This window comes from Felis catus, chromosome E3 (genome assembly GCF_018350175.1).
Source record: "Felis catus isolate Fca126 chromosome E3, F.catus_Fca126_mat1.0, whole genome shotgun sequence".
NCBI classification, from domain to species: Eukaryota; Metazoa; Chordata; class Mammalia; order Carnivora; family Felidae; genus Felis; species Felis catus.
This window is the reverse complement of record NC_058383.1, coordinates 6,614,244-6,641,093: the sequence shown is the minus strand read 5'-3', so window position 1 is coordinate 6,641,093 and position 26,850 is coordinate 6,614,244. Positions and strand designations below refer to the sequence as shown.

Below are 26,850 nucleotides of genomic sequence, written 5' to 3'. Positions count from 1 at the left end.
GGCTCCCTAAGCTTTGTGCCTTTTGAAATTAACTTCTCATTTATTGTTTTCTGTGTTCTATTGTTTCTTTTAACCTGCTCTCTCCCGTTGCAATCCTCCTGTTCTATTTCTCTTTACTTGCATATATATCAGCTCCTCCAGGATTTCTTTGTTCACTCTTCAACTCCTCTCACTTCACTACTGGTGGCTAACTTTGCACCAGGTGTATCCCCTCTGCGCTACCCCCTCGTGCCTCCTTGCCATTAGAACTTTGCTTCTCTCCCACTCTGTGATTTAAAAAAAATTTTTTTAATGTTTATTTATTTTTGATAGAGAGAGACAGAGCATAAGCGGGGGGAGGGGCAGAAAGAGAGAGACACAGAATCCGAAGCAGGCTCCAGGCTCTGAGCTGTCAGCACAGAGCCCAACGCGGAATCTCGAACTTACAGACCGCGAGATCATGACCTGAGCTGAGGTCCGACACTCACCGACTGAGCCACCCAGGAGCCCCTCCCACTCTGTGATTTTTAAAGCCCCTTTTCTTATTATACTAGAAATGCACTTGGGGCCTTATTCACCTTTGGTGCACTGAGATGCCATGCTGACATGCTCCTTGTACTTCTAATGTATTGAGCATAGTGACTTCTTCAATTGCTGTCTCTGGGGTTTTTTCATTTATTGTTTTGCTCATTTTCCTCTCTGATCTCACAATAACTTAACACCTATTGAACATCTTGAATGAGACAGCCACGCTTTGAGTTCAGAAACAGAGCTTTAATTTAAGGAGCTCAATTTTTATAGTGGAAGAAGCAGGAAAATAAGCTGACAACTGACTGATGCTACCATGATGTACTTGCCAATAAGAAAAGAATCAGAAGGAATCTTGTTTGATAAGTGAAGGTAATGAACCCTATCCCCCAGCACCATGTTGAATGAGACAATTATCACAATAGCCTTTGTTAACTTGTAAGGAGCTCCCTGTTACAGGGTGGTTCTCCCTGGTATATCTGTGGTGAAAGGAAGCGTCTCTCAAGGTCACCAAAACTGCAATGGCCTCAACTTTTTGTCTAACAGTTGCCCTATCCCCTCTGGAAACCGAATCCCAGTGTCACCCCCAGAAATGCAAATCGTTTTAGAACAAATCTTAATGGGTATGATGACTCCTACTCCCACACCCCCACACACTGCTGGTGACAACTTATTGAACTTGTCAGGACTTAAGGAGAAATTTCTGGCAACACAAGAACATGACATTCAAAGGCTCCTCAGAGAGCACTGGGTTTTTTGTTTGTTTGTTTGTTTTTTGTTTTTTTTTCTCAGAGGAGGGAGGAAAGAAAAGGTATTCCAAATGAATTAAACTGTAAGGAGACAAATGTCAAGAAAATGGATCTCTGCCCCAGGGAGGAGTCTATTTTCTTTTCCCTTTTTTTAATTTTTTTTTTTATTTTTGAGACAGCACACGGGACAGCACAGAGCCCGATGCAGAACTCAAACTCACCACCCATGAGATCGTGACCTGAGCCGAAATCGAGAGTCAAATGCTTAACAAACTGAGCCCAGGTACCCTGAGGAGTCCATTTTCTTGATGGACCTAGGAAAATAGTAAATTACAGCCCTCTTGCCCAAGGTGCAGATCCTGGCATTGAGCCTCTAGTCCAGGAGGTTTACATGATGCTCCAGGGACAGCAGGATCCTGGGGTTCACCCCTTCCTTGTCCCTGTTTTCTTCTGAAGATCAAATGGCTAAGGGTTAGAAATCATGGGTCTTGGGGAAATCTGTGCGTGGTGACCCCAGGTTTTATTTCTCATTGTTTTCACATAACCACAAATTCTATGTATGTATATATGTATGTATTTCCACAAATCCTTCTGTTTTTCATACTTGGGCTCTTTCTTGAATAGGGAAGAAAATTGTGCAATCCCATGTGTACAAAGGCAGGAAGCTCCCCTGCCAGTGCTGCTCCAAGTACACCCCTACTTTAGAGAAGGAAGAGAGATTAAGGGAATTGAAGCATCTTATCCAAGTCAGAATTTCTTAACCAGTAATGGTTATCGTGGCCTTTCCAGAAACAAAACAAAACAAAACAAAACAAAACAAAACAAAACAAAACAAAAACAACCAAGATGGTGGTGAGACATCATTGTGCATGGAAAAGAAGTGGCAGAAAGAAGGGCTGGAGTTGTGTAACTCTAGGTCTTGCTTTTTTCTGTCTTCAGAGCCCAGCCCAGAGCTGGGACACATAAAGCTATGCTTGCATCAAACCTACATGGAGCCCAAGCCTGGACACCAGCTTTTCTGGTAACTAGGAATTCTGTGAGAGTCCCAGCTTATCTCCCATCCAACACAGTTGGGAGGAAAGGTCTTCATATGCCCCTGTAAATTCCAACAATTTTAAGGCGACAAAGTAAGAAAGCCAGGACACTCTTTTCTCCTTACTTCCCATTTCTGGCTCCCTTCCAGCCTCCTCCCTCCTATGATGGGAAGCCCAGGCTGAGCCCTACCACCACCACCACCCCGTCCCCCACCCACCTACCTCCCTACCCCATTCCCCGCTTTCTACGACGGAATACGGGGACTTTGCCCTTCCCCCTATGGCACACTTGCAGCTCCAGCCCCGCACCAGCGACCTGCTTCCCATGAACCTTTGCTCCACGCTCCCGCGAGGGCGCGTGCTCCCTACCCAGCAGTCCTCGCGCGGCCCCGTACAGCGGACACCCAGGACTCCAAGATGGCGTCGCCCGGTGAGTACCTGTACCCGGTTAAGGTTACAAGATTGAGGGCAGGATCCGGGGTCCGGGGTCCGGGGCTCAGAGCCGCACTGGGAGGGGAGGGGGCTGCGGAGCCGCCTGCCCTTCATTCAGGGCCTTCTCTGCGTCCTCACCGGACCCTTTGCTCAGGGTCCTGCACCATTCGACCCTTCTCCCCTCGCTCAGCCGCGCCGCCCGCCTGCCCAAGGGCCCATGTCTCTCGGCTGCAGCGGGGAGGGTGAGGGCAGCCGGGCGACGCGTTTGCAGATTTGGGAATGCACCACCTCCGGCTCCCACCCCACCCCCTCGCAGAAGTATTGCTATAGTTGTCCGCGCCGTCACCAGGGCGCTTTGCATTTGAATCCTACGCGCAGCTTCTGCCCTTCTTCCCAAAGCTGAAGCTCAAATTAAGCTACCGGAGGAGCTGACACCCAGGATGTGCGTGACGCCACGTAAGGTTGGACGCATGCATATATGTTGAATGTGCGTTGAGTAGGCTTAGAGAGGTGAAGTGGCTCGTTCAAGGTCACAACTAGTGAGAGGGCTGAGCTAGGATGCAAACCTAGGTGTCTGGGGCCTCGTGGTAAACTGAGCTTTAATTGCAAGTGTGGCCTTATGATCTGCAAGCTTTTCAGTGACGTGTGTATAAATCTACACTCATCGTACTGACTCACTTTTTTTTTTTTTTTTTTTGGTATGGAAACCATTTTTTAATCCTAGATCCTCACAGTAGCCTTGTCAGTAAGTCTCTGTCTGGAAGGTTGATTCCATTGTATTAAAGATATGTTTATTTAGAGAGCGCACGTGAACGGGGGAGGAGAAGAAAGAGAGGGAGAGAGAGAATCCCAAGCAGGATCTGTGCTGACAGCACAGAGCCGGTCTTGGGGCTCCATCCACAAACAGCGATCATGACCTGAGCTGAAATCAAGAATTCCCCGCTCAGCTGACCGAGCCACCCAGGTGCCCCAATTTTAAAGGTGAAAATAATGGTCAGAGATGTGGTGTGGCCTGCCTGAAACAAGGTTGATGAACCCATGTGTGTCTTACCCAGTTTCTATATTCTTAATATCAGCATGGAGAAATGAAGAGGGGATCAGATGAGAATGATGCTGTTTTTCCCATCTGTAGAAACAGGCATGAGAATATCAACAGTGGTTGTGTTGTTTAAAACAGGATGACATGTGAAAAGGAAGCATTGAGACTTGGCATCTTGTTTAAGTAGAGTGGAGTGATGAGCACTGTGGACTAAGGACTAAACAACTTAGTACATGTAAGGTCCTTGAAACACTGCCTGGCCCAGTGCTAGTCATCTCAGCTTTCACTCTGTGACCACTGAACGGGGTCATGTCACTTCTGGTCCATCCCACAACATGACAGGTGAAGGAATTGAAGCCCAAGTCTCCTAAGTACTGATGATCATTTAGATGGTGTCTGTCACCAGAGCATAAAGCCACTAGTTTATTAACAAAGTGATGAAAATATGAATTAACAGCATAGATGAAATTGGGTCAGCAAACTGGCCAATGGGCTAGATTTCCTGTGGTCTGTTTTTGTATGGTCTGTGGACTAAGAATGATGTCGTGTGTGTGTGTGTGTTTAGTTTATTTATTTGTTTTTTGAGAGTGAGGGAGAGAGAGAATCCCGAGCAGGCTCTGCACTGTCAGCACAGAGCCCAATGTGGGTTTCGAACTCAAGAACCATGAGATCATGACCAGAGCCAAAATCAAGAGTTGGGCACTTAACCGACTGAGTCACCCAGGCGCCCCAAGAATGGTTTATAAAAACAAAACAAAACAAAACATCCAGCAACTGTGTTACAGAGGCTCTATCTGGCTTAAAATTTTTACTCTCTGGCCAACCCCTGGAGCTGGATTTAGCATTCAGAAGATACTTAGCATTTTCATGCCTCTTCATGTAGGTGGACAGTATGCTTCTTTGAAGTCATAAAGTCAGGCCAGGTAGCCACCTACCCTCCCAAAAACATGTACCCCTTTGTCAACCTTCACTGTAAGTCTGCCATGACCACGAACTGTGTGTGGTGTTGTTTCCACCTTCACATAGCCCATAGGCAGAAAGATAATTTCCATTTACTTAGTACCTAGGGGCACCTGGGTGGCTCAGTCTGTTAAAGCATCCGACCCTTGATTATGGCTCATGTCATGATCTCACAGTTGGAGCCTTGCGTTGGGCTCTGCACTGACAGGACAGAGCCTGCTTAGAATTCTTTCTCTCTACCCCTCTCATTCTCTCTCTCAAAAATAAATGAACATTAAAAAAAAATCTATTTACATAGTACCTAGAGCCAAGTACCAAGGTGAATGCTATTCTTTTTTTTTTTTTTCAATATATGAAGTTTGTTGTCAAATTGGTTTCCATACAACACCCAGTGCTCATCCCAAAAGGTGCCCTCCTCAATACCCATCACCCACCCTCCCCTCCCTCCCACCCCCCATCAACCCTCAGTTTGTTCTCAGTTTTTAAGAGTTTCTTATGGTAAATGCTATTCTTAACCTTATCTTACAAAGGACGAAACTGAGGCACAGAGGGCAGTAACTGGTCCAAGGGCACACAGAAGTGAAGAGCCACTAAACCCAGAATACTTGACCCCTGAGTCTACTCTGTTCGTCACTGCACCACTGGTAGAGTGCAGAGGGATATGCGGCACTGCAGAAGTGTTGGGGGAGGGTTCCAGTATGACTGCCTAAAGACTGCGGTCTTTGTCTTCCATTAAGAGAAATTCTTGGAAAAAGTATAGATGCATCTCTGATGAATCTGTTCATCTCCTGGAGTTTTGTGATGGTGCTGTGTTTGGCTTTCCTTAAGCCTAATGTGATTCCCACCCCCCCGACCCCCATGCTTATAAATGTTTAGTTTTTGTTAAGGAAACACTCTATATGTCTAAATATATACAAAAATAAATTTTTAATTGTTGGCCTTTTCTCCTGTGATGTGCCAAGGCACCATGCCAGCCCCTGAATGTGGTCACGATGTGAGTATGTTTTCATAGTTAAAATACGGTGTTTCTTGGGGCGCCTGGGTGGCTCAGTCCGTTAAATATCTGACCCTTGGTTTTGGCTTAGGTCATGATCTCATGGTTCCTGAGATTGAGCCCTTTATCGGGCTCTGTACTGACACTTGGAATTCTCTCTCCCTCTGTCTCTGCCCCTCTCCAGCATTTGCTCACTCTCTCTCAAAAAAACAAAAACAAAACCAAACAAAAAAACAAGCTTTTTTTTTTTTTTTTTTTCCAATTTTTTAGTGTTTATTTATTTTTAAGAGAGAGAACGTGAGTGGGGAAGGGGCAGAGAGAGAGGGAGACACAGAATCTGAAGCAGGCTCCAGGCTCTGAGCTGTCAGCACAGAGCCCGACACGGGGCTCGAACTCAACTGAGAAATCATGACCTGAGCCAAAGTTGGACATTTAACTGACTGAGGCACCCAGGTGCCCCAACAAAAAACTTCAATGGAAAAAGTGTTTCAAACTTTTGCACATCTCCTCCAACGTGGTCCTATTATTAAAATCATGTATATTTTTAATGTATTTTTTGTAATTTTATTTAAAAAAAATTTTTTTTTCAACGTTTATTTATTTTTAGGACAGAGAGAGACAGAGCATGAACGGGGGAGGGGCAGAGAGAGAGGGAGACACAGAATCGGAAACAGGCTCCAGGCTCTGAGCCATCAGCCCAGAGCCCGACGCGGGGCTCGAACTCACGGACCGCGAGATCGTGACCTGGGCTGAAGTCGGACGCTTAACCGACTGCGCCACCCAGGCGCCCCTGTAATTTTATTTTTAAATAATTTTTTTTTTTTTCTTGAGGGAGACCATGGGGAGGGGCAGAGGGGGAGGAAGGGAGAGAATCCCAAGCAGGCTCCATGTTCAGTGCAGCACTCCACACGGGGCTCAGTCCCATGACGGTGAGAACATGATCTAAGCCGAAACCAAGAGTTGGACACTTAACCAACCAGCTGAGCCATCCAGGCACCCCTTAAAAGCATTTTTAAACTTTATTATGGAAGATTTCAAATACAAAGGAAACAATAATGTAATGAATGCTTTATACTCATTACCTAGTGTCAACAGTTAGCAACATTCTGCCATTCTAGTTCCATCTATACCTTTCTCATGCACTCCCCACCACGTATTCATATTTAAAGCCAGTTGGTTTTAGAATGACATGTTTGTATTCCTCACTGCATGCAAGAAGGCTTTGAGACTGTCGCAAAGGTATGGAGTATGTTAAGAAGAAATGTGGTATAGTTATCCTTGAACTAAATAAAGCCTCCTGATCCAAGTGAAGACAGAAATGGCATGTAAGATGTGTACTATTAAACTTACCTAGGAATAGCTTGGACAGGGTGACAGAGAAAGGTAATCATTCTCGAATGACATTATTGTTTGCTGTTGGGTTAACATCATAGACACTAAACTCTCCAGCAGAGATTTGGTTCATTTGAGACTGTCTCATTTCAAAAATACTGCCAAACTAATCAGTTCTCTGCACAGAACTAAAGGGTGTGATTAATCCCTGAAGTTCTTTATGCTTAAAATGTACTAAAGTTTGGGGTGCCTGAGTTGATCATTCGGTTCAGTCTGACTTCAGCTCAGGTAATGATCTCACGGTTTGTGGTTTGAGCCCCACATCAGGCTCTTTGCTGTCAGCGCGGAGCCTGCTTTGGATCCTCTGTCGCCCATCTCTCCTGCCCCTCCTCCCTATTTCTCAAAAATAAGCATTAAAAAAAAAACAAACCCAAAAATGTATTAAAGTTTGGTTTGTATGCCATTTCTTTCTCTACCTTTGTCTTTTGTTTGTTTCACCTTAGTGTAGGCCTTTTTTTTAAAAATTTTTTTGGAATGTTTATTTTTGAAGGAAAGAGAGACAGAGTCCGCAGGGGAGGGGCAGAGAGGGAGACACAGAATCTGAAACGGGCTCCAGGTTCTGAGCTGTCAGTTCAGAGCCTGACATGGGGCTCAAACTCACTAACTGAGAGATCATGACCTGAGCCCAAGTTGGTCACTTAACCAACTGAGCCACCCAGGCGCCCCTAGTGTAGATCTTAATGACATTTCAACAATAATATTAATAGTTGACAGTTCTGAGTACTGTTCGAAATGCTTTTTTTTTTTTTTTTAAAGAGAGAGAGAGGGTGCAAGTAAGGGGCAGAGAAAGTAAGACTCACCTGAAGTGGGGCATGAGCTCACCCAATGTGGGACTCGAACTCACGAACTGTGAGATCATGACCTGAGCTGAAGTCAGATGCTTAATTGACTGAGCAACCCAGGCACCCCAAATGCTTTTACATAGATTCTCATTCAGTGCTTGGAATAGCCATTTAATAGACAAGGAAACTGGAGCTCGGAGGTTATATGGGAGGGTAGTGCTAGTGCTTGAGATAAGGAGGGGGGAAGGAGGCCTTTTAGGACATAGCATTTAAGTTGAGATAGCCATGTGGTGGCTTGGGAGCACTGCACATACCAAAGCCCTCAGGTGAATAAGCAGAAAGGGGTCTGACTGAAGTATGGTGAATGGATGAAATGGTTGTCTGGCGATAGAATGTTGGCTTCTGAGAGCAAGGCTCTTGTCTGCAGTCAGTGCTGTACCCACAGTGCATAGCATGCTGCCTGACATACAGTAGGTGCTCCATATTTGTTGGATGAGTCTAGATGGAAGGTTGGGGCCAGTTTGTTTGGGACGGGCAGTCTAAACCATGACCCTAAAGCTATGTATGCAAGTCATAGGCTTGTGCCTCCACTTGTCACCTGTGGCTTATTGACAAACACTCAATCTGGTCCATTTGGGCCAAATGTCTGCTTTTCCAGATGACCTATAGCAAGTTAGAAGCTGCCATTAAGCCTTGTATTTCTGTTTATGACCCAACAATCCTTGCCCTTGTTAAATGTTGGGAGATACTGAGATCTGTGGGATTCCCCTTAGTGGACTCCTGAAGGAACTTTAGTCTTTCCTTGGATTCCCAAAATGGAGAAAAAGCCTTTGAGTGATTTAATCTGGCTCCTTCTCTGGTCGGTCATCTTTAAGAAAGGACAGTAGTCTTTGACTCCTTACCCTGAAGAGGATACCTGCTCAGCAGCTTTTTAAAGTTGATCTCTATGGGGAGGATGGAAAGGGAGACCATTCCCTTACTTAAAAAAATTTTTTTTTTAATGTTTATTTATTCTTTGAGAAAGAAAGAGAGCATGAGTAGGGGAGGGACAGAGAGAGGGAGACACAGAATCAGAGGCAGGCTCCAGGCTCTGAGCTGTCAGCACAGAGCCTGACGTGGAGCTCAAACTCATGAATCGAGATCATGACCTGAGCCGAAGTCGGACTCTTAACCGACTGAGCCACCCAGGCGCCCCAGACCATTGCTTTCTTATGAGCATCTGAACATTCCCGGTTCTCCCCCACTGTGGTCTTCCCCCGTCCCCCTCCTATTTTACTCTTAAGCTGAGATGAGTACAGTATGGCCTCAACCAGGAGCCCTTGTCATCTCTGTCCCCAGACTCTCATTGGAATATTTTCTGGGGCCCAGTGGATGATTTGGAGTGGTTTGTATTAAGTCATTTGACATCTGTGGTCCCAGGTTGGTTGCTTGAAATAGAAATCGGATTGTCTTGATGACCTGAGGTTGAGCACTGCCTCCGCTCCCTGCATGCCTTGTGACCTTGGCCAATTGACCCAATTTCTCTGAGCCAGTCTCCCCTACCCCTTATAAAATAAAGGCATCAGCCACCTGCTGTGAAGATTCAGTGAGCTGATACATGTAAATATTAGTTTTGCAGCAGTTTTTTGGTCCTCCACTTTACTTCCTCATGGCCCATAGGTTGTTTTTACATAGTTAACTGTTCTTCAGAATCTTGTTCATTAATACAGCTGTCGCTTTATACAGACTCTGACTTAAAATGAATATGGTATAATATATTTACTCATAATATTACCTGTGTGCAGCCTCTCTGTAGTGATCTTATTGAATGGTTGAAATAAGTGACATAGAAGGATGCTGTTTGTCTCACTGGAGATTTTTCAGTGTGTCTTTCTACTCTTCCTTTTTAGTACCAGTGAAAGAGAAGAAGCTCATGGATGTGAAGCTAGGAGAGCTGCCAGGCTGGATACTGATGCGAGATTTCACCCCTAGAGGCATTGCTGGCGCATTTCAAAGAGGTCAGAGCCTATGGACATGTGTAAACAAAAGCAAATGCCCAGGTCTCTTTTTGCCCTGAGCTCAGCCTGATAAGTTATGGAGAGGAGGACAGAGATGAGTGGTTAGCCCCTGGATCTCCGTGACTGGTCCTATCAGAGTCTGGCTCTAAGAGATTTCAGCCAAGAAAATGTTTTCTGCTGCTTGGAATCAGTACCACTGCCTTTGTCTTAAATATGTCTGTGAGCATTTTTATATCGTAAGATTTTCCTTAAAGAGGAAATTGAGTTTGAAGATTTTCCTTAAAGAGGAAATGGTAGCCATCAGTCTGTAATGTAATGCTCGTATCTCTGCCAGGCAACAAACTTCCAGGACGAATGTTTGAAATCATCTATGCTTCCGGGCTGTGCATGATCAGGATCAGTCCTGTGGAACCAGTGTCCTCATTCCAAGAATTAGACACCCACATCACCCCACGGGGACCTGTGTGGTCTCCAGCTTCCTGGGTGTGTGTGTGGTGGGGGTGGGGTGGGGAAACCTTCCTTCCATTTTTCTTTCCAGTTCTGGCCACCCTGTAAGCTGGCTCTTGTGTGCCATGTTTCCTTCTGCCCTGAGGCCTTTCCTGAACCCAGATTAGAATACTCTGCCTTTTCCCCATACTTAGTTTACGACAGTCCCTGACTCCTCAGCCTGAGTGAATGTGGCCTGTTCATGCCCACAGCTCCCTGTACTGCTCCTTCACAGCTTCCCTCACAGTTGTAAACTAGGGCCTTCTAGGATGACTTCATTCTTTTTTGTCAACTAACCCATGAGCCCAGAGGGCAGAAACTTTCCTCACTGGTGGGGGTACCCAGGAAAGAGATGATCACACAAAGCCTTCCTCTTCCCTGATAGGCTGACCCAGCTGGCCACAGCTAAGTGGCCCTTACTGGGGTTGGATTTTGGGTCAGAATTAGGGTAAGAAGATCGCATAGGGCTGGAGGTGAGGGTGAGGTAGGATCAAAGGCTAACAGGCTGAGCCAGAGAGCACAGGGGCAGAATCAAGGTGGGCCTGCCTAGTGGGGTCTTGTCCTGGGCTCCTGGGGCAAAACCCATGGGGCACTTGTGCTCTTCCCTTTATCAGCCGGTGAACTTAGGGGGTGAGTGGCTTCAAGAGCCACAGCAGGACTGGATCCCTGAATTTAAGCCAGCCTCCACTTTGCAGTGTGTGCCTCATTCACAGCAAAGCAAAAAGTGCCCTCCTCTCCTGTTTGCAGGTTACTACCGGTATTACAACAAGTATGTCAATGTGAAGAAAGGGAGCGTTGCTGGAATTTCTATGGTGCTGGCAGCTTATGTGCTTTTCAACTATTGTCGGTGTTACAAGGAACTCAGTGAGTGTCTCTCAGATTGCCTTCCCTTCGGTGGGGTTTCTCTCATCAGGGTGGTATTGGTTTGCGGTCAGGTTTACAAGTACATCATTCTACTGACAATTGAAAGATTGGGAGGGACTTGTTAGAATACAGAATGTAGGGTGTTATTTTAAGTGAGAAAGTTGTGGCAAAGAGAAAATACAGGAAAAAGTGACATGAAGCTGGGATAAAAGTAACACTTGGGAAGCGTTCTCTAAGGTACCACAGGGCTCCGCGGAGCTTCATCTTCTCAGCAGCCAGCGCGAAGAGAGAAACAGGTTGAGTGGTACAGTCCAGGGTCTGTTCAGTGCTCTGGAAGAGGGTGGCTTTTCCTGGTTCTAAGACCAGAGAGGATCTCCTGTGGTGGGAGATGCCCAAACAGCTCCAGTGGCAGCCACGGACTGGGTTTCATGGGCGGTTTCTTACAGTGTCTGGCCCCTTGCCAGTCTGTGAAATCCAGGTGATGCTATCTCTGAAGGCCAGAATCTTGGGGACTTTTGAGTGCATGTTCCTTTTGGGAAGGAAGAGGCTGGCCAGGCAGCAGATTAGCTCGAGATGCCTTTGTACCTCCAGGTCTGTGGATTCTGCCCAGATGCTGGCAGGCAGGTTCTGGGTTGTCTCCCGAAAGGAGTTCTCAGGACGCTTTTATGTGAATTTAGCCGCAAGCCCTCCTGTCGTCTTGTGCTTTCACTATACCTTACCTGAAACTTACCACCTTGCCTTTCTAACTTCAGAACATGAGCGGCTACGCAAGTACCACTGAAGAGGGCCCAGTATGGAGGCACATTCGGCATTCCTGACCGTGACCTTTGAATCCTTTCATATCCTAATTCAGAATTAATGTCCAATAAAAGATGACCGATACTCAGACTGCTTCCCTGGTTGAGCCATTTCCCTGCCCTCTAAGAGCTCTAAGAGCTGGGGTTCTTGTGGAATGCCCAGCGCTTTGAATCCATGGGGGGCTTCCTACCACTGCTTTGGGGTCTCATCCCAGCTTACTGTAGGTGGGGGTGTCATCTAGTTAAGCCTGTCAAGGGCCCAGAGGGGTTTCCCTGCTCTTTGCCTTGAATGTTGCATACTTCTGGCCTCTTGTCGGCTGATGGTTTTACATCTACGGAACTGGGGAACTGGTGCCCGGAGTTCTTAAGAATGCCTTCCCCTCCCCAACCTTTCTGCATTTCTCAGGCCACAGAACCTGTAGGAAGTCCAGTGGGATGACTCAGGGGAGCAAGGGAAAACACAGGCCCTGACAGAAGCTCACAGCTGCCCATTTCCAGCACCTTCATCCTTACCCTTCATCAAAGGTCTTCAGTAGGGGTGCCTGGGTGGGTCAGTTGGTTAAGCATCTGACTTCAGCTCAGGTTATAACCTCACAGTTTGTGAGTTCAAGGCCTGCATCAGGCGCTCTGCTGTCAGCACAGAGCTTGTTTCAGATCCTTTGTCTCCCCCCTCTATTCCCCTCAAAAATAATAAACATTTAAAAAAAAAAAAAGTCTTCGGTAAAGTGATATGAGGGCCAGAATTGGCCTCTTGAGAGGTGTGTGGTAAGCACATATACGGCATGGAGTCTAAGGGGTGAGATGCTGCAGCTAATTATCTCTTAGAAGATCCAAATTTGAATAAGCAAGTATCATCCAGCATCTGAAATGAAGGAGACCTACTATGTGGCTGTTCCAGAGGCTGAGCTTCCAGACTTCACCAGCTGCCAGTACAGAGGCCCTTCCTTCCTTCCAGCGGGTTCACATTTGTTGAAAGGGGACAAACAAACTCTGGTATGGAAGCTTTGTGCCAGGCATTGAGCGCAGCCAGGAGCAAGAGTCCTCTCCTTGGTGTGGGTCCCTGAAGTAACCAGACGCAGCGTAAAAAACAAGCTTTAATCGATCTCATAAAAATTGTTCTTGTAACTGAACTTGAACAGGCCCACTTGCCCAGCAGGCTGCAGGTGACAGTCTCACATTTCCAGGTTCAGGGGCAGGAGGTAGGTGCACAGATAGACTGTGTCATCGATTTACTGGGTGGTCTGCAGCTCCAGCTTAAGGCATACCTTCAGCCATGCCACTGATAAGGAGGCACTCCAAGGAAATGAGCCCAGAACAAAAAGTCCCTCACACTTGAGAGCCCTGTGCCCTTCCTCTCAACCACTGCCACCTCGGAGCAGGGCCCAGTCGTAGAGACAAGGAGTGCACTTAAGTTTGCCCGAAGGTGCCGCCTCCTTCAAGTCACATGGACAGGCACAGGTTCTGAATTCAGCAGGATGTGGAGGAAGCAGGCATGACCAGCTTTAAATGATCCAACAGCCCCTGGGGTCACCAAGAACTGGTGTTTAATGAGGCCTCGAGGGGAAGGGCTGCCTTCCCTACAGACTGCTTGGCAGGAGCCCTTCCCCACCGCTTCCTCCCCTCCCCAGAGGGCGGTGTGCAGGGAATTGCGGACAGGTGTCCATGCCTAGACAGACATGATGCCGACTTGACCAACCTGGAGCACTTGTCCCCTTTTAAAAAAGTTTACAGCAAATAATAGGGAAACTGTCAGACGTAGCCCCTCAGAATGATGAACCCTGGCGTGCTTGCCTGCCTGCTCCAGCCAGAGTTGCACCAACACTGGCGTTAAACAGTTAAGTGCACGCTCCCAAGGATGGCCCAGGGTGGTCCCCGAGAGTGGGGACCCTTGGGCTGCTCTGAGCTGGCTCCAGCTGCTGTCACTGTCCACTGAGAAAGGCCAAGTGGCCTTTGGTGCATCTGTTGGCGTAGTGTCCTTTCTCGCCACACTGGGAACAGCAGGGAGGGAGGGAGGAGACAAAAAAAACAACACCGTTTTCAAATGCAATTTTCAGGTAAGGTAGCACCTGCCAAATACCAGGTTCGGTATGGGGACTCCAAAATTCTCAGCCATCCAGACTTTCATTCAGACACAACGAAGAAACTCCAAAGGTATCACAGAAACTGCAGAAACTCCAGGAACTCGGCAGATGGAAGGGGGCTGCACAGCCAGAGGGTGACCTGAGAGCACACAGCAGGGGTTTCTGCAGGCTGGGCCCACGTCAAACATGGGACCTATCCATGGAAGGTCTGTCGTGGGTGGCAGGATGAGGAGAATCCCATGGGAATCGAGCTCCCCCACCTGCCTGGGGACCAAGCCCCTCTGGAAGGCTGGCCAGTCACTTACCTTTCTGAGGCACTGTCTGAAGACGGGAGGCAACAAGGTGAGAGAAGCCACAAGGCTCCTTCCCCAACTCGGGGAGTCATTGGCATGGACACGGAGGGTGGGCTGCACCCACAGTTTTCCTGCCTGCCTCTTGCACCTTTGCCTAAGCTACCCCCCCGGGGCAAGTTTTGGTTACAGGATCAGAGAGATGGGGCAATGGTTAGAATTGGATGAACAGACCCAGAAAATCACTTGAAAAATCTAGCAGACTCTGACCTGTCCCAGCTCTGATTTTCCAGGCCCTGCCTTAGCTTCTCTTCATTCATTCTTTTCACTCCCCAAAAAGAAAGGAACTAAAAGGTAGTGAATGGCAGCCTCAAGCACGGGACAAGGGTCAGGAGACAGGTAGGAGCACTCACCCTGCACTAATGCACCCAGTGCCTTCCCAACCCCAGCTTCCTCACCCTGGAATGCCCAGATCTCTCGTCTGCTCTATCCCCCTGACCCCACAGTGCCTGCGTTTTCCAAGGCTGTCTGATATGTATGTGTGACTTTGGATGAGTGGTCTGTGGAGCTGCCGGCTGACCCTCTGGTGAGATCACCAGAGGGAAGGGCTCACTGGGACCCTGCTCACAGCACCTGGCATGTCTGTCAGCTTCCACAGCTGGCCCTGGAGAACCCAGGATTCCTACGAGGTGTCTTGAATATCAACTATGAAGGGCCTGACGTGAGAAGAGGTTGTTGGGTTCTGGCTACACCTTTGTAAGTTCCAGGATTTGGGAGAGCTGGCTTCAAAGGCCTCGCTGCAGAGTCCTGGGACAGGGTGGGGGCGAGGGGTGTCCAGAGAACAGCTACAATGCCTCTGTTTCCTCGTACTTGACGAATGACTGGTCAGAAGCTGTCTGTTCTCTCCTCACCTGGGAGGGCTCAGGCTCAGAAATCTCTGAGGCATTCTGTGAACCCAAGTGCACATTTAACTTTAGTTAAAGCACCTGGGGGTGCTTGGGGGCACCTGCCTTCCCCTCCTTGCAGAACACAAACCCCTCCTGGGAAACAGCAATAACAGTCTTGGTTCTCTCAGTAGAGCTGGCCCAGGGCAGGTGCTCAGTGAGTGAGTGATGGCGGTGGGAAGTGGCTCAGCCTTTCTTGAGAGAAAGTTCTAGGAACAATTTAAGCTAAGCGTATGCCCCTTGACTCGGACCTTCTACTTGTAGGTATGGATGCTGCTATCAGACTAGAGCTCACAGAGGTCTAAGTGTCAGATTCAGCATGGTTTTTAGTAACAAAAACTATAAACTGCTATCCACAGAGAACTGGGAAAGTAAATTGCAGTTATATTACACAGCCAGTGAAACAGATTACATTCACATATATTGACATAGTTCAATCCACAACATAGTATTAAGAAAAAGAGACTATAGAAAGTTATACATACTAGGGCCCTATGTACATTAAAATGTACTTTCATTGTGCTTATGTGAGTAAGTTTGGCACAGCCGTTCTCTAAGTGGGGTCGCCCATGGGGCCTGAAGGAACACCAAAACCAAAAATCGTGACAACACAGCACACTAAGTCAAGTGGCTGTTTTAGGAAAGGTGGGAATAGAGATAACACTGTACCTGAAACATATCTGTCCTCTAAATGTTTTTACAGAAAGCGTGTACTAATTCTGTATTTTGTAAAATACTGAAATCTGAAGTTTTTGTAAGCCTAGTTCTACTATCAGTTGTTTCTGCTGACTTCCCTCAGTGGGGTTTGCTTCCTTCTAGGTTTTGTGATTTTTGATTATGAACTCATTCTTCGGAACTTTAGCTGTGGGAATTCTGTGTGGTTGGGCTGAGAATAAATTCCTCATAGAGCCAGATTCCAGGGGCCCACATTTGGGGCTGTTTCCGATTAGAAAATTCAAGTCTGTATAGCCTTCACCAAGGGTGTGCATACAGCCCCAAAACTCATGAAGGGACCATTGGTGACTATGAAGTCTCAAGGCACTTTTCTCCCCCCTTTCCATCCAGAGCCAAGAACAACACAAGTTTTCTAGCAGGACTTTTAAAAGTTTACCCTTCCCCTGAGCGTCCCACTCTGTTCAGGGGGATTCTAGTCTGTTTTTTTCCTGGGTGGTAAAGCTGTCCCTCTCATTCGGGTATGCGCCCTTGTGGATGTGAGGACATCCAGAAGCTTCAGGGCTTACTCCCTTCCCTTAACCCATGCTTCCACTTTGTTACTGGCCTCTGGAAGATTCCCCTCCCTTTCCTTCAAACTCTGTCCTTGCATTCAACAGCATGTTGTGATCGTTCTGTTGGCCCTGGTGTGTTGTGGAAGGAAGCAGCATGGTCTCTAGCCCACCAGAGCAGCCCGTTGTCACTTTTATGGTCAGCAAAAACATAGATGTTTTCATTTTTCAAAATTAACTGTCTGGGGAATGAGGGAACAGCCCCTGACTGTGAAGACCCTGCCCCATCCCCCAGCCCCAGGACTCACCTTGTAACAGGTGACCTGCTCCAGCGGCCGGGGTCCCCGGTTGCCTGCGCTGCTGTTTTGACTCTGCATGACCCCGATGACCTGCGGGGCTCTCTGCTGATTGGGAGAAGAGTTCTGACTCGTTAACTGGATCAAGGAGGACGACCTTTGTAATGGCGGATTGTTACTTTGCTGGAAAGAGTTACACAACACGGTTTTACTGCGGAAAACACGTGCACGCAGACTACCAATGGGGACAGGAAAAAAGAGGGCGGGACTGCTCCCGCATGACCAGCAGGAAGAAGGGCTTCCGCGGTGGCCCTGCTCAGGAGAGCAGCCAGAAAAGAAACATCTGGTGATGATGGCAGGAGCCGCTGCCCGAAAAACACCATGCAGACACACAAAAACGAAAAATAAAAGTAGAAAACAAAACACCAAAGAGACGAGGAGGTCTCTGGGGCAGCAGGGCGAGGGCATGAGCAGGCCTTACTTTTGTTTCTGAGGTTCTAGCTTCAGGTCAGGATGAACGCTTGGTTCAGCCAGATGTTTAGCAGCCTACACGGCGAGCAACAGTCACAGAAAAACAGTTGGAGGCTGACGTGCTGACCTGCGGTCTAGGGGCTGAGAGGGCCCTCCACTAGGGAGTCATGTGAGCAAGGGGGACGGGGGGCTCAGGGCTCGGGCCGGATAGCTAGGCCACCTCCTAACCAAGAGGGGTCCCGGCCCGGCCTCCGCAAATATAGGAGCACTGAGCTAGAAAGCCCCAGGTTGTCATGGCTGTACCCACACCCAGTTTCTGGCTTTGAGAGGAATTCTGAGTTGTCCCACAGCCTCCTGAGGGTGGGGGTCAGTGCAGTGGGGCCAGGGGCGGGGGGGCATGCCCCCTACCACCTGCTCAGCCTGTTGCAATGAAGGATGAGCAGGGCTTTGGCAATGGGGTCAGAGTCCAGCCAGGTAACAGGTAAGGATTCAAGATCAGTAGGCGGGTTTACTCAGCCTGTGGAGACCCTGCTTAGTGCACCTGGCCAGCCCTTCTTCTGGGCCCCCAACCCTTGACTCCCGGGTGCCCTTGGTTTCGGGGGTTGCTGCTGCAGATTCCCACTTGTCTATGGCATCTCTCCCTCTCCTCATGCTTGAGGGGATCAGCCCATTGCTGGGTTGTGGGACCCCCTTGTCTAGAAAAGTGAAGCCAGCTGGTCCTTCAGCTCTGTTCCCAGCCTGTCCTGCTAGGAACCTCCACTCAGAGCGCTAAGGGTACTGGCAGGAGAACCAGTCAGCCTCAGTTCTGCTCCCCAGCTGCTCCTGCCCAGCTGCGGGACCTCAGACGAGGCCCTCCCTCTAGTTTGTTTCCCTGTTTGAAACAGGAAGGGCTGGAACCAGAAGCAAGAGCAGCAGACCCACGGCGCTCGCGCTGCCCTCCGCTCTGGCCCCTGGGAGTGGGGGTGGGGGGTGAGGCGCCACCGAGGCACTCGCCAGGCAAGAAGGGGCGAGAAGCCAAGTGGGCATTCGGCTCTGGCAGACATAGCAGAGAGCCCTCCACCTCTACAGGGAGATGCAAACCATTCTGCTCCCTGAATTTCCTGCTGGAACTCAGGGTGACTCCCCTCCTGTCCCACCTCCTCACTGCCTTCTCACACATCACCAGCCGGGGCTGTGGCGGACCGTGCACCAGGGCAGGCAGTGCGGGGGCCGGCAGCACTACGGGGCCAGGGAGGGGCAGGGGCACAGTACCTTTGTCGGAGGCTGCGTCTGCTGTGGCAGTGGGGGCTGCTCGGTGGTTCCCATCGGCAGTTCAAATCGAGGGCTGGTCACCCCGCAGCCAGAGGGGATGAGAAGGAGAAGAGGAGAAGAGGGGATGAGAGAGGGGCCATGCCAGGAGGTATTCCCGGGAGATCACAGGCAGCCTCTGCCCAAGCACAGAGTAACTCACCCAGACGTGGGGAGGGTGCCGGCTCTGAGCTCCGCCCCTGAAGCCTCCGGGGGACAGGGGTGAAAAGAACTGACTTGCCTGGGCAGCTCTGCCCACATCTAGCTTCAGGACCTTCACAAAGTGCTGCCTCTGGAGGGCTTTTTGTTCATGGGACCTCCCCCCGCCCCCCACATCCACTTCTAACTCAGGTGCCAGACCACCTCCGACAAGACACAATCCCGAGGGACACCCCGGCCGCCCCGCAAGCAGGAATCCCTGGGCCCCCTGCAGGCTCCTGGCTCTCATCCAGAAAGCGGCGCCAAGTCTGCAGCACCTGCCACCTGCCCACTGGGTGGCAGTGACCAGGATACCATGCTTCTGTGCAGGTGTCCATGGTGTGGACAGAAGCAGCCCAGGGTGGGGGGTGGAGGGGAACGACACTACTCTGAGGTCCCAGCGCCACCCCAGGGAGAAGTCCGACTCCACAACCACCCAAAGTGACAGATGTGCACTAAGGCCCAGGAGAGGAGCTCTGAGCCCTGCTGGGCAAGGTGAACCCCGCTTTAGAGGCTACGGACCTGCCTCAGACCAGGTGCCAACCCTACCACCATGTGACCGAGGCCAGTGACTAAGCTCTGAGCCTCAGTGTTCCCACGCGCGAAATGGGGTCATCCTCTCTCACACACACTTGAGAGTTAGTTATACAAACTAGTATATGTGGAATCCCAAGCTCTGACTCCACAGAGGCCCCCAAACTGCAGTCTCCTTCCTTTAGGGCTCAGGTTCTTAACCAGAGGTCCCTTACAAGGCATGAACTTTTCTCATGCACGCAGCCCAGCTTTCATCAGATCTATGACCCAGTAAAGGTTAAGTGTTGGGCTAGGCAGAGCCACCTCTGAGCTCAGGGAGCAGCAGTGACCCCTGCCGCAGGTCCTGTGGGGACACCACGTAATGATCAAAGCCCAGCTGGACCCAGAAAAGATCTAGAGGGCAGCAGGGCCTGGGGCAGGAGTGGAGTAGGGGAACAGGGTCTGGCTACTCACTGCATGAATTTACACGAGGGCCCCTCTGGGCAGAATCCCACGAGGTAATTCACACAGATGACTCTCCGTGTGTGCCGGTGCCTGCACAGGGGACCTGTGGAGCCAAGCGTCTGGGTCACTCAGACTCCCCTCTTCGGGGGATGGCCTCGTGCCCCTGTGCCAGTCAGAACCCTGCCTACACCACTGCCTGGGGTGTAGAGAGCAAGAGCAGGGCTTTAGATGCTGGCTCTGTCTCATATCCATTCACAAGGGACAGCAGGCAGGGCACACAACCTCTAAACCGATAGTTTCCTTACCGAAAATCTAGGTGAGAGTGCAGTCCACACAGGAGCTTTGGGAGGCTCGGGCGAGCTGAGGGTGTAAAAAAGCCTCACTAGCCCCAGATGCCTAACACCAGATTTTGCTGGGACAGGTAGAGGGTCATGTGGGGACAGGAAGCGAGGACCAGCGTCTTGCTGGGGGCCCAGCCACCCTGACACCTACCATGCTTGCAGAAGCCACGGTCGTACCAAGGGCAGTCCTTGATCTTGGACTCAGGGTCGATGTGCAGGAAGGGGCACTCCTTGTTGCTGCACTCCCCTGCAGGGAAAGCCAGACGTGCGTCCACCTGGGGCAGCTCCGGGAGAGCCAGACCCAGACCCACCTCATGGCTCTCTTACCCAAAGGGGGTATCCTGGACACTGGGCAGGGGCCCAAGTATGCAAAGGCACCAACTGAGAGCAGGAAATAATTGGCCTACCCTGATGAGCCCTTCACATCTACTAGCCGGGACAGGCAAAAGGTCTGAGGATTCCACCTTTCAGAACAAACAGGGAAGATTTGGGAACTCAAGGCTGAAGTCCTGTGGCAGAATGTGATAAAGCCTTTATGATGACAGCTCCTCTTAGGAGCAACTGGACCAGCTGGCCAGTGGCATCGTTCACCCAACTACGGGATCCACCCCCTCCGCGCTTGCCCTCCCCGATCCATGTGACACACGGAAGGACAATCTGATCACTGGTGGCCAGAGAACACGCAAATCCCTTTCCAGACCCGCAAGCCTCTATGTGGTCTAGCCCACTCCTCCCCAGGCTCCTCCACCCCCAGCCACATTGCCCCCCGCCCCACGTGACCGGCCCCTTCTTAGCCTTCAGATCCCAGCTCAGGTCTCCCCTCCTGAGAAAGACCTTCCTTGACCACTTAGCTAAAGGAAAATATGGTCCTCATGTGGTCCCATTGCTGTTTATTTCCTTCAGAGTGCTTATTGCATGTCATTTTCTTTCTTTTTTTTTTTTTTTTAACGTTTATTCATTCTTAAGAGTGAGAGAGACAGAGTGTGAGTGGGGGAGGGGCAGAGAGGGAGACACAGAGTCAGAAGTAGGCTCCAGGCTCAGAGCTATCAACACACAGCCTGACGCAGGGCTTGAACTCATGGACCGTGAGATCACGACCTGAGCTGAATTCGGACACTCAACTGACTGAGCCACCAGGCGCCCCTTGCATATCATTTTCTTTTATTTTTAAATTTTTTTTAACATTTATTTATTGCTGAGAGACAGAGAGAAACAGAGTGCAAGCAGGGGAGGGGCAGAGAGAGAGGGAGACACAGAATGTGAAGCAGGTTCCAGGCTCTGAGCTGGCAGCACAGAGCCCGATGTGGAGCTCAAACTCACTAACGATGAGATCATGACCTGAGCTGAAGCCTGATGCTTAACCGACTGAGCCACCCAGGTGCCCCATGCATATCATCTTCAACTTTGTCTCACTGCTGTCAGCTGCCTCTTTCCCTGGGCCACCAGAACAAAAGCAACGCGGGACGAGAAATGGGTCTCTCCTGTTTACTACCGACACTCCAGTGCTGAAAGAGGACCCTCACTTGTGTCACAGGTTAACAGAAGGTGCATGGTACATGTGCACCGGGGCGAGCTCTGTGGGGAAAGGGCAGGCAGGGAAGCATCAGAGGCAGTGGGGAGGTTGCCAGGCCCGGCAGGAATGAAGGAACCCAGGCCAGCCTTCAGGGGTGCTCTTAAGAGTCTTCCAGGAGAGCTGTCTCCTGCCTTTGGGTCCAGATGGGAGATGGCTTCCATGAAAAGGGGACACCCCCCTTCCAGTGCTGGTTCCAGTGCTGGTTTGGTGGTGGCAGTGGGGGGGGGGGGGGGGGGGAGGGGTGCGGCTGGGAAGCCTGGGTCCTACTTCTGACTATCTGTGCACTGACTTCACAGCTTATGCTACCTCTACAAAAAAGCCACAACTATCGTAATAAACCAGCAGGGCATGCCTGTCGAGCTGCTGGAATAATTAATGTCTCCTAAATGACAGTGCTTTGAAAGCGTGCTCCATGTCCAGTGCTCCCCAGCACCCCCAGCCCACCGCAAAGTATAGCAGGCTTCTAGCCCCCCGCTGAGCCCCTGCACAAGGCCAACGGTCCCAGGACCAGAGCCCATCCTCATCCTGACCAACAGGGCTCCTTCCTGGGCAACCTCTGCCCACAGCAGAGAGCGGTGGATTCTAGTTCCATCAGGGAGCATAAGAGCTCTGCTGAGCAGCCCCCTCTGCCCCCACTTCTCCATGCAGTCCTCAGGACAGCCAAGGGCACATGTTCTCTACACAGCAAGCAAGGCAACCTCAAGGTGAGGAGTGGAGGTCTTGGCCACCACAAGACAGCCCCGTTTAGGACAGTCAAAGTAATACCTGGGATCGCACTCCCAGACAGAAGGAACCAGCTCAGACCTGGGGGGCAAGGAGTCGCCAGTCTGGAAGCAACAGCCGATATGAGGGAAAAGGTCAACATGAGCAGAAACAAGGCCTCCCGCCAGCTGCACCCACCATGGGACCCTCAGTTGCCTCAGCTTCCAAAGAACTTGAAACTGGAGGGCCAGCTGAGGTTGGCAGGCACTGCATGAGGTTCTCATGTGAAGCTGTAAAGATGGGAGTTAGCAGACACCATGGGCACCTGAGCAGCTGTTTATCCCCTCTGGGTCTCCGTTCTGGGTGCCTCTCCAGAGCTCCTGAGCCTGGATGTCCGAGTACAGAGAGGGGCCGGGCCATCTGCTTACCGAACTTGGAGTAGAAGTAGCACTCAGGCATCTTGGTCATGTCGTACTCGTGCAGGAACTCGCACTGGTCCCCCTTCTTGCACAGCCCCCGCAGCCAGTGTTTACACACAACCGTCTTCTCGCCACTGATATGGCGGAATGGGCACATGCCTCCTGCCAAGAAAGAGCGCACTGTGAGGAGGGCGGCGCCTTCACCCCACATTTCCCTGCAGTATCTGGGAGCAACATGTCCTGGACGGTGGTGGTTGCCCCTGGCAGAAGGCAGTACATGGGCATACGTTAAGTTTTAGTACTTCTATATTTTCTATGTGTTTTGGAAAAACCTAACTAAAACATCAAAGCATGCTTTCACAGATATTACTGTAAGATGGAAACTTTTTTTTTTTTTTAAGATAGGAAGCAGGATTTATTGGTGGGCATAAATAAGGAGGGGTAGTGCTGAGATTCTCATGAGTGCAGAGCCCACCATTTGTCCAAGGGGCCACGATTAGGGATGTATTTGACCCCATAGCCATCTGGGATGAGCTGCTTTTCTGCCACCATGTCTTCAAATTCATCTGCATTAAACTTAGTAAAGCCCCACTTCTTGGAAATGTGTATCTTCTGGTGGCCAGGGAACTTGAACGTGGCCTTGCGTAGGGCCTCAATCACATGCTCTTTGTTCTGCAACTTGGTACGGATGGACATGATGACTTGGCCAATGTGGACCCTGGCCACTGTGCCCTGGGGCTTTCCAAAGGCACCCCGCATGCCTGTCTGGAGCCTAGACTGCAGAAAGCGTGAGGCCAAACTTCAATGTCCACCAGAAAAAGCTGTCTCCGAGGTCCCTTAGGGCAACCCATACAATCAACAGGCTGTATAGACCACCAAGGAGGCTGCTGTTTGCAGGCACACCACACCGGGCCCCATGGGAAAAGAGCACAGTCGGCTTAATTGGCTGCAGTAAGATGGAAACTTAATAAGCCTTAGGGTGGTGGGGAAATAAGCTTATTTGTTAATTAAAGAATAGCTTTAGTGATACACAGACATAGCAAAAATTGTAGGGGTAGTTAAAAAAAAAAAGATTGGGGTTTGGGAAACACGGCTCTAAGAAACAGAAGGTAAAGAGGATGCCAGCAGAAGCCTGGACCCCAAGTGGGCTCCACCTCTAGTTATAAAAGCCCACTTAGCCTCCAAGAATTAGGAAAGAAAATCAACTTCAGAATTGAAGAAATGCTCTGTATACAAACTGGCCTTCTGTGGCAGGAACTGAGCGACCAGCCACCCAGATGGGACAGAGCTGCACCCTTGGAAACTCGTATTTATTTTTATTTCATTTCATTTTATTATTATTATTATTTTTGGAAACTCATATAATTTCATTTACTTTTATTACTATTATTTTTTGGAAACTCTTCTTTTTTTTTCTTTAAAAAAATTTTTTTTAATGTTTATTTACTTTTGAGACAGACAGAGACAGAGCATGAATGGGGGAGGATCAGAGAGAGAGGGAGACACAGAATCCGAAGCAGGCTCCAGGCTCTGAGCTGTCAGCACAGAGCCCAACGTGGGGCTTGAACCCATGGACTGCGAGATCACGCCCTGAGCCAAAGTTGGACGCTCTATCTCTCTCTGTCTCAAAAATAAATAAACGTTAAAAAAAAAAAAAAATTTAGTTTCCAAATAAATTTGCCTACAGGAAGAAAAATGCCCAGACCTATACATGGCATGTAAGGTCTCACCTGCAATCTGTCTCCTTATGAATCAATGGATGGTCTGGTTCCAGCAGCCTCTGTTGGAGCCCGGTTAGTATGAACAAAGCTCCACAGGACAGACTATTGTAGGGGTTTTTCATGAGAGGATACAGAGGACAGTGAGCTTGTGCAGACTGTAGAATCAGAAAGGCTTGGGTTCAGACACTGGCTCAGCCACTCACTAACTCTGTAATCTTGAAAAAGTGCCTGAACACCTCGATACTCACACCTTCTGCCCATGTCACAGGTCAGCTCGTGGCCACAGCGAAAGTGAGGTGAGAAGGCAGACTCAGAGTGAGGGTCCATCCTGTGTTTTAAATTTCAGGCAAAATACCCCATAGTGTTCCTAGCCTATCCAAAGCACAGTGATTTCCTCCAGGGACACTGTTAGTCTGCAGCAAACCAGACCTGACAGCCTATAAGTCTGCTTGAAGGCTGGGTGGTGGAAAGCACCTCAGGAGGAATGTCGGGGAGCCAGTGATTTCTTACCTTTGCCACAGGCAGCTTTCAAAAAGAATTCGCAGACAGCAGCCCCTGACTCTGCGGAAAGGAAAACAGAGACATCAAACAAAGTGAGGTGTGACTAGGGACAGCTGAAAACACAGGGAGGGGACCCTTCTTGCCTTTAACCACAAAGGGTACAGGAAACGTTCTGGCAAAAAAATGCAAAGCCAGACCAAGCCAGAAAAAAGCTTCTCACTTTAGCCATTCCCTGCAACATGAGACACATATGCTGGGACCAGTTATTCTGAGAACCTCCTATAAGCAAGATGCTCTCAAGTGGCTGTGGAAAGGTTAGGGCATAAGATCACAGAAGTTAATTACCCCCAGTTCGGACATGGGATGGTCCAGAGGGCTAAGACTGTGCATGAGAAGTGTGGCCACTTGAGGGGAACGAGGCTACAGGGGGCTCTTCCAGGCCACGGACTGGTAGGAGAACATGGATCTCTGGCAGTCATAAAACACAACATAGGGAACCGCAGACCGAACCAGTCAAGAACACTGGAGAGCTCACCTGGTTTTACTAGGTACTGAATGGCCATAGACCAAGTGGTCTTCCACAAGTCCTTTCCCCCTCCCAGCCCTCAGTTGCCCCATCTGTGGATTGAACGTAATGACCTCTAGGCTTTAATGTTACAACATCAGATTCCAAGTGTGTCCAGAAAGGAAACAAGAAAACTGTTGGTTTTTTTTAAAAAAGTGCTAGACATGGGAGCACCACTTGGGTGGCTCGCTCAGTTAAGTGTCCAAGTCTTGATCTCAGCTCAGGTCTTGATCTCAAGATTGTGAGTTCAAGCCCGGCATCAGGCTCCGTGCTGGGCGTGGAGCCTACTTTAGAAAATAAATAAATAAATAAAAATAAAGTGCGAGACATCCACCTAAGTTGTGGGGTGGGGGAGCCAGGAGCTACCATCTGAAGGTGGAGAAGGAAGGGAGCTCAGGCAGCTGCCCAGCTGTGATGAATGACACAGAGTTGGGGTCCAGAGAAAAAGTGAGGGATAGGCTCCCAGGGGGGCAAGTCTCAGAAGAATGGAGCTTGAGTGTCTAATTGGGAATCTCCTACAAAGAGGGACAGGTGGTCCTTCCTCCAGCAAGACTCCTCCAACCGCCCAGTACTGATGAAAGCAAGAAGAGGGAGCTCAAAGTGGGGAGCAAGCGGAAAAGGTGGATATCTAATTATTTTCCTTTAGTTGGGGGAGCGAAGTAACTTCCAATCCAGGACACTCGCTTTCATTCAAGAATTATTTGAACAGCCAGACATGGTTCTGCCCTCCTGAAGGTTGTATTGGGACAGCCCCAGGGGATCAAAGATCCAAGAAAGGGGGGCTCCCGAGCCTGAAGGGGGTCCCAGAATGGGGAGGAAAGGAGTCCCAGGCCCGATGGGGAGCAGGCCCCGGGACCGAGGGAGAGGGGTCCCGGGGCAGAGTCGGTCGCGCCCCTCGCCCGCAGCCCCGGCCCCGCGCTCACTGTCCATGCCGGGGAAGGGCAGCGGCTGTGCCCCGAGCTGCTGCTCCACTGCGATCTCCAAGTCGAACTTGATGTGGTCCACGCTGGCGATGATTTCCTGCATGGCGGCGGCGGCGGCCACACCGGCCCGACTACCCCTGAGGTCCCTCGCCGCCCTCACACCTCTACCCGCCACCGGCCCCACCGCTCACGGTCCTCCGCCTCGTCTCGCCTCGCCTCGCCGCCGCCGCCGCCCGAGGGATGCCGGGAGCTCCCTGAGCCCGCGCCGGCCTTTCGCCTGTCCAGACCCGGCCAATAGAGCGCG

The 26,850-nt window shown here is 49.9% G+C and overlaps 2 protein-coding genes and 1 non-coding gene across 10 annotated transcripts; 1 reads left to right on the top strand and 2 right to left on the bottom strand.

Annotated features, from left to right (window-relative positions):
* Nucleotides 1-2,570: 2,570 nt before the first annotated feature.
* Nucleotides 2,571-12,122, top strand: ATP5MF (ATP synthase membrane subunit f). 3 transcript variants are annotated; one of them, XM_006941948.4, is made up of 4 exons: nt 2,571-2,720; nt 9,779-9,886; nt 11,120-11,236; nt 11,989-12,122. In XM_006941948.4, exons 1-4 carry the CDS (start codon nt 2,708-2,710, stop codon nt 12,015-12,017), a joined length of 267 nt encoding a protein of 88 aa, XP_006942010.1. In that variant the 5' UTR covers nt 2,571-2,707; the 3' UTR covers nt 12,018-12,122. The 3 variants fall into 3 exon arrangements, with proteins under 3 accessions (XP_006942010.1, XP_019676003.1, XP_019676004.1); XM_019820444.2 differs by lacking the exon at nt 2,571-2,720 and adding an exon at nt 3,148-3,178; XM_019820445.2 differs by lacking the exon at nt 2,571-2,720 and adding an exon at nt 5,688-5,715.
* A 992-nt stretch (nt 12,123-13,114) lies between these two features.
* CPSF4 (cleavage and polyadenylation specific factor 4) lies at nt 13,115-26,795 on the bottom strand. 6 transcript variants are annotated; one of them, XM_045047729.1, is made up of 8 exons: nt 26,547-26,795; nt 25,068-25,118; nt 22,846-22,998; nt 20,294-20,389; nt 19,811-19,904; nt 18,590-18,662; nt 16,880-17,050; nt 13,115-14,253 (listed from the first exon to the last, which is right to left on the bottom strand). In XM_045047729.1, exons 1-8 carry the CDS (start codon nt 26,647-26,649, stop codon nt 14,188-14,190), a joined length of 807 nt encoding a protein of 268 aa, XP_044903664.1. In that variant the 5' UTR covers nt 26,650-26,795; the 3' UTR covers nt 13,115-14,187. The 6 variants fall into 6 exon arrangements, with proteins under 6 accessions (XP_044903664.1, XP_003998510.1, XP_044903665.1 ...); XM_003998461.5 differs by having other exon boundaries at nt 13,115-14,021; XM_045047730.1 differs by having other exon boundaries at nt 16,880-16,975.
* Nucleotides 23,656-23,788, bottom strand: LOC111558315. The gene has a single exon (XR_002739036.1). It is a non-coding gene; the product is annotated as a small nucleolar RNA SNORA70 (small nucleolar RNA).
* Nucleotides 26,796-26,850: the final 55 nt, after the last annotated feature.

Bases quoted from the DNA above. Each gene is read 5' to 3' on its own strand.
- CPSF4 (XM_003998461.5), bottom strand. From the start codon at position 26,649: ATGCAGGAAATCATCGCCAGCGTGGACCACATCAAGTTCGACTTGGAG. The intron at 19,905-20,293 runs GTAGGTGTCAGG...TTGGCTCCACAG, and splicing joins CCGTGGCTTCTGCAAGCATG to GTCCCCTGTGCAGGCACCGG. The intron at 18,663-19,810 runs GTGAGTAGCCAG...CGGGGTGACCAG, and splicing joins CCCTCGTGTAAATTCATGCA to CCCTCGATTTGAACTGCCGA.
- ATP5MF (XM_019820444.2), top strand. The intron at 9,887-11,119 runs GTCAGAGCCTAT...TCCTGTTTGCAG, and splicing joins TGCTGGCGCATTTCAAAGAG to GTTACTACCGGTATTACAAC. The intron at 11,237-11,988 runs GTGAGTGTCTCT...TTCTAACTTCAG, and splicing joins TCGGTGTTACAAGGAACTCA to AACATGAGCGGCTACGCAAG.